Source organism: Xenopus tropicalis, chromosome 6, assembly GCF_000004195.4.
Source record: "Xenopus tropicalis strain Nigerian chromosome 6, UCB_Xtro_10.0, whole genome shotgun sequence".
Classification (NCBI taxonomy): Eukaryota; Metazoa; Chordata; class Amphibia; order Anura; family Pipidae; genus Xenopus; species Xenopus tropicalis.
Genome location: NC_030682.2, coordinates 118,771,547 through 118,787,534, shown reverse-complemented (window position 1 = coordinate 118,787,534; position 15,988 = coordinate 118,771,547). Strand labels below are relative to the sequence as shown.

Here is a 15,988-nt window from a genome sequence, read left to right as displayed (position 1 = left end):
ATAAGAATAAGGTAGTCACTAGATGTATAGCTCTCCTACTAAAGGATGAGTATGCGTGGCATATAGTGTTCTCAGATCCATCATAAAATGTTAATTAGCTGTAAGAGTGTGAGGGAATTGCACCGTAACCAGTGTCATTAAGTCATTAAGGTGACAAGTGCTTAATTGGACCATGATTACTGGCTAGTATATTCAGGCTAACAGTACTGGGGCTAATGGGATGTCTTGCCCTGTGCCTGGCACAGTAACATCTCATTTACTCTGAGATGGTTCCCTGCCTAATTCTTTGCTCTTACATCTCCCTTCCTTATAATCTCATTCTATCTCACTGTTAATTAACTTCAAAATGGAAAATCATAATAAGATACTCTGATAAGAACAAGTGTGCCAGTTAGACACATTTTATTGAATATGTATATTTTCTGAAATGGAAAGGAAGGCTTAAACTGCCCCAATAAATTTTAGCACTTAGAATTGCCATACAGTACATGCCCAGATTTGGCTAGACAGTTTGGGAATATACAGTTTCAGATATATTGCTATATCTGCTAGACATGAAAGGCATAACAATTTAACAGATTGTATATAATTAGTGTTGGCTGGTCACCTGGTACTTGGTCCTCATTCAGGATACCAAGGATAGAGCATCACACGTTACCCATTTCTGATGGATGCTGATGTTAGGATGCACCATAGATAGAGGACTCAATAAGGGGGCTGCAAATAATGGAGGTTTGGATGTCCAGTCTTTGGTCACACAATGAGTTTAGAGATTTGGAAAACATAGGTGTATCATCCATTACAATATCAAGGACAGAAAAATATCTTGTTTCCAAATCTCACCCTAATGGACCTTCAAATTGGGCTCTCAGGCATATCTAGGAAACCAAATATGTATTCTTCCCTGATTAGAATTGAGACTGCCCCCCCTTCCCCAGGAGGGCTGACCACACAGTTTGGTGGGAACGTTAGCATGCATAATTATACAATATTGGCACACCCATGTAAACTGACAAGGGTTACTTTCTCCGAGCCAACACACTTTTGGATGAACATGTCTGTCTTAGATAATCATGGTTGCACAAACAGAATGAAGATTAGAAAGGGGCCAGTGAAAACTGTGGCATTGTTAAATTGCACCAAAAAGGACAGCTCTTTCAATCTCATTTACTTCCAGGTCCTAGATTTTATTGGGCAGGGACATTTGTGCTAAAAAATTAAGCTATTTTACCATAGGCAGAACATGCCCAATTTTGCGCTGTTAAAAATACATTGATGTTTGGAATGTAGGTTGTTACCTTTGATCAAAGAATATGCCAGCCATGTCAGACCCCACATCTGATCAGCGGTTAGATCTGTATGGCATATCTTTTCATTAAAAAAGGTTATACTGCTCCGGTACATGGTGGTTTTGGAAGGCATAATGAATTGTATATCACTATTTTGCCGAATACAAGGGAATCTTCATAACTGACAGATTCTTAGCACAAAAGTTATTGCTTGGTAAGGCCAAACACTCAACAATTTTTATCATCACCGTGCCCCTGGGGGCACTGTTTCATTGCAATTTATAGATGGTATTTCTTTGAACTTTGCAGAGGCTGCAATATTGCAGCTTCCATTCATGTTAATAAATAGGCATATGAAAGGTTAGAAACATGTTTCTCTGAACTTTGTAGCTTAAATAGGGAATATATCTCCCTTAAGCTATGAAAGCCACACTTTCCTCTGTACAAGTGGGAATTCTCTTTCAAGTAGAACAGCATTTCAGTGCAGATGGACATATAACAGATATGATAATGATGTATTCCTTTGGGGATTAAGTATTTCTCACTTCAATAGCGCTCAATTTAAATAGCTGAATGCACTTTGGTATAGGTAACTTTTTGTTCATTTACTGCCTAAGTAACGATAATAACCTTATATAATTCTGTCCTTATTAACAACTTTATATACTTCTATTCTTACCATCTGTATGAACAGTGATGTGAGTAAAAAATATCTTCAGAGTGGCTAAGCAACCATAGTGACCCCTACCAGCACCTGCCTGCTCCCCTGCTCCTGCCAACTGGCTGGGGAGGTGGGATTTCTTTTAACTATAGAGGAAGCAGACCCCATGGTTCGGGCCCCCTTCCTGTGACTGTGGGCTCTGCTTTCTCTATATTTACGCCAGTGTGTATGAACAGAACTGTTTCTTCAATGCTCCTTTCAAAGGTGTAACTGACTCACACAATCATATTTCTAATTATTGATGAGCGGCTTTTATTAACCTATGCTTTATTGGATTTTAATAAATGATCTCACAAGTCGCACCAAGTCAGGGAACTTCAGACTCTCCGTCATATATCCTTTAGCTTTTGCTTACCCGTCACTGGGAAGTTCATGCTTTTTATTTGCAACTGAAACATAGGAAGATTTGGTTCTTGTAAAGAAGTTAGACAGAAATATGAGTCATGGAACTATAATTAACTAGTTTTGCAAGACACTGCCGAGAAAGTTAACTAATCCAGACTTGATCAGTAATACAACAGCGACAGCAGCAACTTATTTGCAATGTTAATTTTATGACAGTTTTTCTGAAGTGGGTTTAAAACAAGCAAGCAACTAATTTATTATTTACACTAAGTTATATCATTACAGGTAACTTTCTTATTGTTCACTGTAACAGTCAAGGCAAATCCATTTGTATATCTTATTGTGAATAATGCCATTGACGCAGTGGTAATTCTCACCAAATGTATCTAAATGTTCCATAGTTTGACTCTGGAGAAGAATTAAGTTAAAGTAGAGGTGTTTTAGCAGTTAATCCAAATCCACTATAGTGTAGGGGTACAAACTTTTTGGGGGGCACGTGATCACCCCAAAATGCAACATTTATTAAGTACTGTACACAAATGGTGTTCAACATGATGTGCTTCTGCATGGGGTGTGTGCGATGTGCGCTGCATGTATGGGGGGCGAGTTGCTGGGGGTACAAAAGCATACAAACAACTGCCAGTAACTGTGTATGCGACTGTGTACGAGATTTGGAGTATTAGTAATATCAGGTGCACCCAATGTGTAATGTACACAATAATCAATCATAGGGGGCTGAACATGGAAAAGAAAGGTGGGGTAGTGAGTGGGTTTAGGAGTATCATAAATCAGGTATTGGGATAATTTTTGGGTTGGATCTGGGATTATTTGGATGTAAGGGGCTTTTAGTTGTCATTGGGGTCCTATTTTACTTGTAAGCAGGGGCCACCACCAAGGTGCCCCAGATGACCAGTGGGCTAATAATGTGGGCCCCCTGGGGGGAGGGCCCTGCTAACTTAGCAACATGAGTCACCATGAATACTGATGGTGACCCTGAATAAAAAGAAAAAGCATATGACTATTTAAGAGGCACTCTGAAACTAAAACGTAGGTATGATTTACAACAAGTTACTTAAAAAAGAAGATTCCTCAACCCAAAGCAAACAATTATGGTGCAACTGAAACTGAAGTCAAAAGAAATGGGCTGTAAGAGGCATAACCAAATGGTTGGGATGGCTCATATGTATAGAAGCTGAGTTTAAATGGTATTCATATCTGGAGGGAGAATGAATTAAATAAAACCAGTGCACCCGGTTAGGGAAGCACCTCTTTTGCTTTCCCTTTGAATAGCAAATAGATTTTGGTAAGTCCAATTGTCATGCAGGTACCATAGATTCTACAATTAATGGCACTTAAATGATGCTCTTTTGTTTCTTTATGATACTCATTTGTTTACATGGCAACTAGTGTCATAGAATAAAGGACTGAGCACCTGTGCTAGAAGAATTAAAGCTATTTAAGGCAAAGCGACTCCTATAGGTCTTCTTTAAAGTCTTCTTTTTTTTTTCTTTTTTTGGTATTTGTTTTTAAAAGACCTTTTAAAAAGGGGTTGGTTGAATCTGTTATAACATGAAAGAAAGAGGATGGACATACAGTATATTATGCGAGGCAGCAGCAAAGGGCGTTGTATTGGCAAGAAGATTAATTGTGTCAGCAGGTTTGAAAAGGAAAATGATCGCCTACTTAATGTGGATAATCATTTAAAAACCTGACTTGCCAAGAAAAGCAAAGCAAAGTAAAATCCATGAACCATGGTATACAAATTTAAAGGGCACTGAGTGAATTGTGCTCTAAGTGCACTTGTTTGTAACAGATTTTCCCTGGAATGCTTGCAATCGGCACACACCACTAGATGGCACTCCCCCAAAACAGGTTCCCCGGCTCCTGCTGGATCTTAAGGTTTGAGAGCACTCAGCTGAAAGTCTTTATACAATTACAATGATACAGGTAAAGGATTCATTATCTGGAAACCCATTATCCAGAAAGCTCCAAATTACATCTCCCACAGACTTTATTTTAATAAAATAATTTACATTTTTAAAAATGATTTCCTTTTTCTCTGTAAGAATTAAACAGTACCTTGTATTTGATCCCAACTAAAATATAGGTAATCCTTATTGGAGGCAAAACAATCCTATTGGATTTACTTAAAATTATTTTTTAGTAGACTTATGGTATGGAGATCCATATTATGGAAAGACCCTTTATCCTGAAAACCCCAGGTCCCATACCTGTGATAGCGCAGTAGTAGCACATAGAAGAATTGCATATATACATAGAAGTCATTTATGAAGCACAGAGCAGGGTGGAAAGAACAGGTACAAGCTACTCTGTGGGTGAGCACCTAGAGGTGCAGGTCCTTGCACTCCAGAATACAGCACTGCCTACATGAGTGATACTGAATTTATGAAGGGCGGGCTAGGAGAGGCACCTAGGAAGACCCCTACCTTTCCCTTAACTTGTGTGTCAATCAGATGCAAGTTAGAGAATGCCAGCGGATGCAGAGACACAGAGTGCAAAATAGCCTTGGGCTTATCGGCTGCCATAGGTAAGGACAAGGCGGGTTTGCACCTGTCAGTGCTGGCTCCACCCTATGGCAGATTTTTAATACAGCACAAGACGCGGATCCGAGCAAGGCCATGGTCACATACTTATTGAATGAGCACCAAAGGTGGGGTTGCCACCGGTCCGGTTTTGACCCAGACAGTCTGGTTTTTCCAAATCAGCCTGGCTACAAACGCTGACAGAGGTGGCAACCCAAACCAAAGGGTTCCAAAAGTATGATCCCTATAATCTTTATTTTTGGCTGAATTGTGCAGTCTGTATAAATATGTTAGAAACAAACTGTTTACTCCAGCCTGATTCTGTGGGGGCACTTACACATGGCATGCTTGCTATCCAAAATTATTTTTTTAAGAATTTGTTGACGCAAAAAATCCAAGCGTTAAAACCTCCATAAGTATGAAGCAAGGAAAGATCTTCCAGTTGTAAAAAGACCAGGGGCGGGCCAAGCTGACCGGGCGCCCTAGGCAACCCGGTCGGCCAACTCCGCCCACCTCCCCGCCCCCGAACGGCGCATGCGCGCCAAAGCACAGGAGGAGGTTCAGGGGGGGGCAGTGCGATTAGATCGATCATTGCCTCCACCGCTAATGATAAAGTAGCACTAGGGGTAAGCAGGAGAGGTACCTGCCTGGCGCCCCCCAATTGTTGCACCCTAGGCAGCTGCCTCTTCTGCCAGCGCCTACCCCTAGTTCCGGCCCTGAAAAAGACACCTACCGCAGACTTCTAGATGATCTCGACAGCTTTGAGATGGTGTGTTTTTGCATTTGTTGCAGTTTTGTCACATACTAAATTGCAAAAAAAATGTGTATTTTTTTCGTATTTTGGAGCAAAAAAATATGAATTGTGAAAAAAAAAATCGAACAATAGTAAACGCCCCCCATGGAAATCAAACTGAAAATCTAAATATGTTTGGGATATCTACCATTTCAGATTCAGTACTCCCTCTGTATATACTGTAATGTTTGAACACATTTCAAGCACATTATTTGATTATATAAAACTGATTAATGTGCTTAATGGGAACACTCAGCAAGCTTCATTTACTGTGTATCCAGGTCATCATTACAAGAGACTGTATAAGAATATCTAGAACCCCAGTATCAAACAGATGTATTTGTAACTTGACTTTATCTTACAAGCAGCATTATACCCTCTACTGAGCCATTTGACTCTTGTTGTGCCACTGCATTACTGTGTTCGGCTCTTTTCAAATTTTGACCTCTCACCCCAGAGCCAGCAGATACATGGCAGCCAATCAGGCAGCTCTCCCTCCTGCTACATCTCTAGTCATCCACTTTCTATTTTCTCTTCAAATCTTTTGAGTATAAAAATGTGTTGTCTAATGAACTAGCCCATCTCATAAGCTGTCCAAAATCAGAGTTTCAATCTGGTCATGTGGTCTTCAAATAAAAGGTGAGGTTTGATTTAGCCAAGGATCCAACTGCTTGGTTTCCTTGTTGTGCACTGTATTCTCAAAAGTCTCACCAACACCAAAGTTAAAATCATCAACAGATTTCCTGTCCATCGTCTTCACTGTTCAGCTTTCACATCCATAAAGCACAATAGCCTGGACAATTCTGATATGTTAGTACATTCGCAGATCGTTTTTAGGCTTCTAACCTGGTTCTACCAGGCTCCAGTCTGCATCATATTTTTAATGCTGGATTGTTCATAATTAACCCAAAGAAGAGCCAAACCTGTCTACTACTTCTATGTCTTAACCATCAACTGTAATGTTATCTGTATTTCCTATTGTCATAATTTCATATTTGGCTACAGTCCCATCTTTTTACTCTGTTCCTCAACCTTCCTTGTAAAGTGTATATAATTGTCATAACTTATAAAAACATGTAGCAGCTGAGCCTACCCCTAAATTCTTGACTAATATTTGAGATTTCCTTGTATAAAAAAATTTCATACAAACATTCAGCATAGTTCAGCTTTTGTTATTATGAGAGATGGCCATCTGCTCATAGTAGCATGCCTGCTTTTCTTTGTACTCATAGTATATACCAACTATACGCAGGCCATATAAAAACATGGTAAGTATCTCAAGAAGTCTAGTGATGCACATCAACCAACCTGATGTTTACTTGCAAACAGTCTACTAGACCTGGTACAAACTTCTATATAAATTCATAACATTTAAAGTAGAAGGAAAGGCATTTTGGCAGTGGCAGTAGATTAGCCACAATAGTGCAAGCTAGAATGCTGTAGTTATTCTGCAGAAAGCAGAAGCTCCCTCTGTTTGTTTAAGATAGCAGCTGCCATTTTAGCTTGGTCTCAGTAACTTCCATGCTGCAGCTCTGGCTGCTGTAGCTCAGATTACAGCCCAGTTGGGAGGGGGAGAGAGTCGAGGTTGGAGGGGGAGGAGTAAAAGGGAGGAGAAGTGAAGAGCAAACTTGTGCCATGCCCTGAAGGGTTTTCTCAGAGCAGGAAGTCTGACACAGAAGATCGTGTATACAGAGAATTGTGGTGTTTCTTTTCACTGAGGACTCATAGCAGCAGTTCTGTGAGTGCTTATGGCTGTATTTACATAGAGTTTTCCGATAAAGCTTACTTAGTTTTTACCTTTCTTTCTCATTTACCTCTACATTTGCAATAACCATTCCTTTAAACAATAATGGCAATGTATTTACTATATCTCTTTCCCTTTTTTTTAAGACAACTAGCATACCTCTTAATTTGAGCTCTTTTAAAGTGAAGAAAAAAATGCTTTCACTCCTTGCTGGAGAGAAGGGAAGATGTAACAGACTCCTGACTTGGCAACTAACATCCAAACACCTTTAGACCCTTCTGTCTAAATTATTTTAAGCAGTCAGACTAATAGGGATGAGTTATGTGATTATTATACAGCATACTGCGCATTTGAAGGGGTGTATATCGTTTTTTAACTTGCTACTATGCTGACTAATGCACATTTTTTTGCTGTCAGGCAATGGAGTGTTTAACTTGATGAGACCGTGCATTGCTAAGTGGTGCCGTTTCCTTGCTTCCTTTCCCTTTTGTTGTCTTTCTCAGCCTACTGCTTTCCTCCCTCTGCTTTAATTTTGTAATAGTTTAGACACACAGGACACATGGGATAGATGTAAAGCATATTTCAAGACTTAAAACTAGAATGGCAGCATGGCAGTGAGCAGAATGTGAGCAGAATAGATGGACAAACTTGTGTTTTTCATTCACAGTCTATGGATCTTCGGTTCTAATACAGTTTGGTAGTTTTGAGCAACAATATAGTTTGAAAGTTTGGAGTAGGAAAAATACTGTAGAATTCTGCAGAAATTTAGAACATTCTGCTGCCTGGGAAACAGATAAATTCTTTAAAAAAAAAGCCTGTATGGCGAGAAAGCTGACGTCATCCCCAGTTAAATTTCAAGCTTAAAGTTAAAGCATGAAAAAATAGAGTAAAGCAGAGCCAAGCTATAAACCTGTTAGCTGATTTTTGTGTTTACAAGGATACAGGGAAATTGCTCAGTATTTGTTGAACCATTACTTTCATGTGGATAAATCCTGCACCTGCTACTGAAAGTCATTATTTGTTCCTTCTGTGCTTTGTTTCCTTAGTACAGTTATTTCTCTTCAATGTAAATATGATCAAATAAGGAATTAATAGCACACTGCAGATACCCAGTTTAATGTAGTCATACTGATGATAGTCCCACAGTGGGCATGAATTTGAGTTGTCATTTGGAAATGAGTGGGAAAGGGAACAATGAAATGTTAGTAAATAAACAAAATAAAGTCTTTCGTACCCATGATAGTAAATATCATATACTGAATCTGATTCCAGAGATGACGCAGAATGAAAAATAATGCCAGAACTGATAAGCAGAATGCTAACTCCTGTGAGGGAATAAGAAAAATTCTTCACAATTGACATTTATACAGTTTCTCTTTAAAGAAATGGTGACTTTACGCCACATTGACTCATATAGCTCCAATATACAGTAAAATGCTGGCAAACTTAATAAAGAACTCCCTGTCAGTTGCATTTGAGTATCTGAACTGCTTTTTGCTTTAAAGCAAGATTTGGTTTAGAATAAATGTTGCTACCTTTAATTAACATAGTCATTTGAGTATTGTTAAGAGGACATTTCATTTGTATTAAAGGAGATCGAGGTAAGACACTCTAAACTGAATTTTGGGCCACAACTATTTGGCTAAGAACCCTTTCTTTATGGGAATAAAAGAAAAGTACACTGGTATATATTGTCAGGGCAGGGTACATACTGCAAGCGGAGAATAGAATTGTTGGGTAATATGTTCTGTCCCTCTGTCGTCTTTATCTCTTACTTAATGCTTCCAATGTTCACCTTAAAGAGGATGTTTAACCTTTATACTTTTAGGGGAACCATGGCATTGACCATGCCTCCAGAAATGACATAGGTTAGGCAGAGAGATGAGTTCTGGCAGCTGCTGCTATTTGCACATGTATCCTGAACAACCTGATTAGGTCAAGAGCCATATTCGGTTCTTAGACCTCAGTTCTAACATGTATTCATAAATGCCTTGGGAAGAGATAAGTGGTAGTCTTGCCTTTATTTTTATTTAGTGACTCATTCTGAACCATTAAAAGCCAAGGAAAAAAACAGTGCTAGCTTACTGGTAATGATGCACACATAACTATAGAAATATAGTCATTATACACTGCTCAAGCAGGAAGCATGTTACAAAAAGCCTCTTACTAAGCAGACACTAGTTAAACAGACTTTATTCACTATAGTATTTAATATGTATATATATATGTATAAATGTATCATTAAAAACACACCTTCAGCCTGAAAACCATTAGGTGCTTGGGAAGGAGAGACCTCCACTAACAAAGAGATAAAAAGTTTATCACAATTAAGCCTCTTGAGAAAGTAATTATTATGGTGAACGGTTGCTGGGAATATTGGAGTGAGTGGTGAGAGTGGCCGTGACCACTTTTGGCTTTTGTCTGGCTGTGGGATGTTAGATGTCAATATTCCCACAATTCGTTTTACCTGTGCTATTTTCAGCTAAGTATTTTGCAGATTATCAGTGTCCAAAATGCTGGACTTTAAAGTGTGTATACTAGAGTGCTTATGTACAATTCCCCACGCAGTAGGTAAAGTGAAAAAAAAAGGCCACAATCTGCCATTTTTTTGGACTTTGCACACTGTGTGGTCCATTGTGTGAAAAGCTGCAGGCCTCTGCAATGTATTTCTGGGTGCAAAGACCTCAGGACTGTGCATTAAGCAGCACTCCATTTAAGAGGGGCAGAAGGTGGGGAGGCACTTAGGTATTCACCTCGCATGGCATTCTGAGGGTAGGAATAGCAGAATGTGCAGCCTGCATTGGTGCCCTGTCCTTTCCAACTGTCTAAATGCAGCACTAAGGACAGAGCTAAGCTGCATGCCCTGATGCTGCGCTCTTCTTTGAGCACAGAATTTTTCATCCGGCATTCAGTGCAGAGCAGTGTCCAAGGGGGCACAAGTACTTGGGAAATGAGCACTAGGTGGTGCACTTAATGGCCCATTATGTATATTAGTCAGCAATTCACAGCACTGTATTATATACATGCTGTATATCATACAGTATATGTATATTCATACATACAGTATTGGGTTATATACACTATTTTTATTGTGTGAAAGTCAGGATAAATCAACTTGTGATCTATACTTCTGAGGACACAGAATATTGAGTTCACGTATTGGATCTAATTTTGCAAATATAATTAGCAGCATTAGTTTGCAGTAGCTATTTATTGAACTGTTTACTCACATTAATTCTTATGTGCCAGTGCACACACGCAGAGTGGTTGTACTATTACTATGCAGTAGAGAACTGGTTTAATTACTGGAAGCCCTGTGGCTTTTATATTTGGATCAGTAAAGGGGACCCTCCTTCCCTGGGACCTGATGGTTTTAAGGATTAAGGTGTATTTTTTGTGATTCATTTATTACATACCTATAGGTTTTTATTTTTATACACTATGTGAGTGATTGATATCTTTAGCTATGATTCAACCTGGGTGGCTATTAGTTCCTGCAGTCAGGTTGCTTTTTTTGCAAATATACCTAAATACAACCTCCCTGAATGATAATGAGACATTAAATATTCTATATATGCAGATACAAATCCATCCAGTGCCCAGGCTAAATTGTTTGCAGTTTATACCTTTAGTGGACTTTTTCTTGGCCTCTATCTCTATCTGAATCTGGATTATTTTAGGCTCACCAGACATTACTTATTTCTGGAACAAGTCTGGCATTAAAGGAACAGTAACACCAAAAAATGAAAGTGTATAAAAGTAACTAAAATATAATGTGCTGCTGCCCTGCACTGGTAAAAGTTGTGTGTTTACTTCAGAAAGTCTACTATAATTTATATAAATAAGCTGCTATGTAGCCATGGAGGCAGCCATTCAAAGGAGAAAAGGCACAGGCACTTAGCAGATAACAGATAAAACACTATTGTATTCTACAGAACTTATCCGTTATCTGCTATGTAACCTGTGCCTTTTCTCCTTTTTTCCAGCTTGAATGGCTGCCCCCGTGGCTACACAGCAGCTTATTATATAAATTATAGTAGTGTTACTGTAGCAAACACACCAGTTTTACCAGTGCAGGGCAACAGTGCATTATATGTTTATTACTTTAACGCTCTTTCATTTTTTGGAGTTACTGTTCCTTTAAAGGGTCCTTCAGTTGGGTAAAGGAGATATTCATTTTAACAAGCATTCTGCACTGCCATTCCTGCCTAGAGAATGGGAATTGCAAAGTTTGATTTTATCTGCTCCCAACAAAGAAAAGAAGATGGTATTATCCAGTTGGATTTACCAGGTGGCAACTTAAAAGTCAATTGTATTGAAGAGGTCAGAGTTAAAAGCTCTGATTATATTACTGTGGCAGAGCAGACAAGCTGGATATATCACTGTAACAGAACATACAGGGCTGGTGATGTGCACTATTGTTGAACATTGAGTGCCAGCAACAGATCTGTGAGCATATCATCGAGGCCAAGCATGCAGAGCTGATAATGCAAAAGCCAGACATGTTACTGATAGCAATGCTGGTAATGCAGCTGATGGGCATATCACTGGCAGATGGGATGGTATAGTCACAGCTCAAGACCTAGCACTGTAGCAGAACATAGGGGGCTGGTAATGCAACTCTGGCAATGGGTAATATATCTCTGAACATATACTGTAACTGTGGCATTGCATACTGGCTGGTTGTGTAACACAGGGACATATGGTTCAGTAACAATAGAAGAATTCAGGGTGAAACTGGGCCGCCGGGGCATCTCGAAAAAACCTGGTAGGCCCCAGCCATCGGTGTCCCTCCCCTGACGTGTTGAAAGTAAGTTTCTCTTATGCTTGTGTGAGGGGTGCGGGGGATGCGGCGGGGGAACATTGGGGGTGCAGTATTTTTGTTTTATGTGATGGTAAAAGGTGTCAGTCCCCTCCTTTTCTGGGTGCTGGGCAGATGAATTGAAAGGCTTGGGTGTTCTGGCATCTAGCAAAGAAACAATAGACACTAAAATGTGGCAGGTCACAAAGTATGTCCTGTATCCCAAAGCTTATCATTGTGTAAGAGCATATGGGTTCATATACTGTAGATTAATATAACTCTGTGTGTGGTGGCTGAGCATTCTCTCTTATTATGGAAGATTGCCAAGAAATGTTGTAATAAATGTTTGAAAATGGGCATGGCCACACAAAGTGCGGATGTGCAAAAATTGGATGTACAGAAAGAAAAATCAAAGACAATAACAAACCATTAGCAAATAATGGTAATTGTATATTTTTTTTATTTCAAACAGTAGGAAGAATGGAACCATTTGCATATTGCTCCTATTATACTATAACAATATACCTATTTAGGTAGTAACACACAATGTTCCCTCTAAGCTGTGCACTCGTGCACACAAATTTTGAGACCAGCACACAATAAATTGTGATGGACACAAAGAATTTTAGGTGAAAACACATACTTTTGTACTGCGCACACCAGTTTATTTAAAGTGTGCACACAGTGTGCAAAAGAAATTTTCTGCACACACAGCCAAGAAGAAAGGAACATTAAAGAAGAGGGAACATTTGTAACAAAAATGTAATATATATAAAGGAAAAATGATATTGTATCTCTTTCTCCCCCCTGTTTGTAGATGAACAGGGCTGAAACCCTTCCATTCTCTCTGCTGCCAGGGAATATTTGCTGGGCTGCAGGTTTGTGTGTGCCGGTATCCCAGTCACGTATTTGCTATTTAAAGGGCATGTCTTGTTTTACAACACATTCTCTTGCAACTGTTTTGAAGAAAGAAAATGTATTACGGTTTTATAAACCTGGTGATTGACAAAATGCCAGCATTGAAACACTGCAAGGCTTCACTTGGCCCTTCTCCATAGAGAAACTAGAAATGTAAAAGGATAAGGGGTTTTAAATAGCCCCCTGATAAAGCAGTTCTATTCTTGACATCATGGTAAGGCTATTTCTGGCTTCCACTTGGGCTTGCTGCTGATTAATGTTGGATAAGTTGAGTGTGTCCGGAAGTCTCATCACTTGTAGATATTCAATATCATTTTTACTATGAAATGGCTGAATTCTAATTTGTGAATATTGTCATGACATATTGTTTGTATTGTGCAGTATATTGTGTAATAATGTTCCAGGACCCAATGACTAGGCTGCTATGACAGCCAAAGGGGAACCAACTGCAAATTAATACCCTTGGTTGGGGAAAAAGATGTTGCACAGACAGATGTCCAGATACTTTTCGCCACATAGTTCTTAACTTAAATGTGTCAGATATAACAGTAAGCATAGAAATGCATCTGTTCAGGCAGAGAGCTTCTGCTTAGAGGCAAGCATTTTAGCCTTATATGCATTAGTTCAGACATGTGACATCAGGGGCTGAGGCAGAGGGACAAACTAGAGCACCTAAATGTTACTTTACAATAAGAGAAACAAGGTTCTAAAGGTACAGACATGCTATTTTAATATGCATTTGGCGGGGAAGACCTTACATTCTTAAAGGAACATTAATAGTTGCCATAACAAATTGCCTTGTTAAGTTTGTGGCCTCATTTTGTTATTGGTTGGTCTGTAATACACCCAAGGCAAGACACAGCAGGAAGTAGAAAGATAAATTAAAGGAGAACTAAACCCTAAAAAATGTATATGGCTACAAATGCCATGTTTTTTATACTGAACTTGCTGCATCAGCCTAAAGTTTCAGCATCTCTATAGAAGCAATGATCCAGAACTTGAAACTTGTCACATGAGCTCCCCATCTTGGAAAGTGTCAGTGACATTCACATGCTCACATGCTTGGCAGCTGTTGAGAAGTTGGGCTTAGGGGTCTTTGTAAATTATCAAGCAGAGAAAAGCTTGGCCTGTAATATAAGCTGATGCTGTAGGGTTCATTATTACCAATGCACAGTTGTCTGAGCTGCCATGTAGTAATTATCTGTATTAACTGCTATATTTATATGAAGATTTTCATTCATCCAGGTCATGGTATATCTAGTATAAATAAATTTGAAGCAACTGGACTTGTTTGGTAATCATTGAAGACGTTTCACTACTCATCCGAGCAGCTTCTTCAGTTCAACTGACTGGTATGGGAAGTCCTCAGCATATATACTTTTCCACTAATCCAATCACAATGGCACTATGTAACTCTTCAAAAAGGTGACATCTGAAACTCACAGAGGTGTGAATGCTGTGGAGTTACTTTGAAAGGATTACCAAAGTATCATGCAACTCTTCAAACAGGTATGGGACTTCCCATACCAGTCAGTTGAACTGAAGAAGCTGCTCGGATGAGTAGTGAAACGTCTTCAATGATTACTTAGCAAGTCCAGTTGCTTCAAATTTATTTATACTAGATATAACTGCTATATTGTTACATTTATATTCTGAATATACAGTATATTGTGCGTCACTACCTAAGAGCAGATAAGTGACAACAGCACAGAGAATGTGAATCAGTAGAAAAGAGAATGGGGAGCTACTGGGTGTATAGCTAGGCTTTAGTTCTCCTTTAATCTTGAGAATCTTTGCAAAAGTAAGCCTGAGAGCTAATCAAACATATTTATTTACAAGCAAATGTTCTGTGCAGTATAGGAAGCTTATCTATTCTTTCTAAAAGGTTTGTACCTATGTTACACTGTCAAACAATTGCAACGTGGAGACAATCACTGACCTTTGGGATTTCTGCAGATGAGCTGGTGTCCTTACCAGCCACTGCCAAACTTTCTTTAAGAGTTACTGATGAAAGATCATCCTTTACAGTAATTTCCTTAGTAACTGATTGACCTACGGGACCCAGAGCATCACTCAACTCGACTTTGTCTGCGCTGGAATCTTGCTGTGCTTGGCCCTTATACCAACTAGGATAAAGCAAGGGATCGGTGGGTTCTGCTGCTGACAGCACTTGAGCGTTAGACTCAGAGGCCTGTTGGATATCACTTGGCTCAACCTCCCCCTTTATCTGAACAGATAAAGTAAAAAAGGAACAGTTATCTTCTGGCATGAATGAGGAAACGCAGTCTTTCTGAAAGCTCACACAGTATATTGCTTTGCCATGTACCTAGTCACAATTACCTAAACCAAAAGCTTCAATGTGCCTTGTTAGTTAAATAAAATGGTTTTAATAGAGTGCCTTCTAACGTTCCCATTCTGTATCCAATATCTATCAATATCAATATATATATATATACAGCAGAAAAATGGTGCGTTATGAATATTTTGAAACTTCCAAGTGAATTACTAGTAATATTATTTGGTTTTCCTTTATACAGATAATAAAGACCCACAATGCAATATTTACAATAATAATAATAATACAAAACTGTAAGACTGTAACTGCTAAAAATTATATTTAAATACATACCAAACAATGTAGGGCAGATTTATCAAACTGTGAGATTAGAGCTCACCACAGAAAAAGATATTTTCATTCCTATGGGTATTTAGAAGCATATTTATCAAATGGTGAACTCTAAGAACCGTGACACATGGGGAGATTAGTCGCCGCGCGACAAATCTCCCTTGCCGCTGGCGACTAATCTCCCTGTGTGTCACAGCCCTAACTTTCA

At 39.1% G+C, this 15,988-nt stretch overlaps 1 protein-coding gene across 4 annotated transcripts in view; it reads right to left on the bottom strand.

Moving 5' to 3' along the window:
• The window catches only part of trim55 (tripartite motif containing 55), a 63,357-nt gene that overhangs the window by 7,845 nt on the left and 39,524 nt on the right, over positions 1-15,988 (bottom strand). Inside the window, exons 9-10 of one of the 4 annotated variants that reach the window (XM_004915176.4) lie at positions 15,094-15,381; positions 8,670-8,760 (exon numbers count right to left, since the gene is read on the bottom strand). The exons of 1 other annotated variant lie outside the window; for it this stretch is intronic. In XM_004915176.4, coding sequence (XP_004915233.2) covers positions 8,670-8,760; positions 15,094-15,381 — 379 coding nt within the window. Of the gene's footprint in view, positions 1-8,669; positions 8,761-12,676; positions 13,193-15,093; positions 15,382-15,988 lie in introns of those variants that run through there. 2 more of the 4 variants (XM_004915177.4, XM_004915175.4) reach the window with 2 other exon arrangements.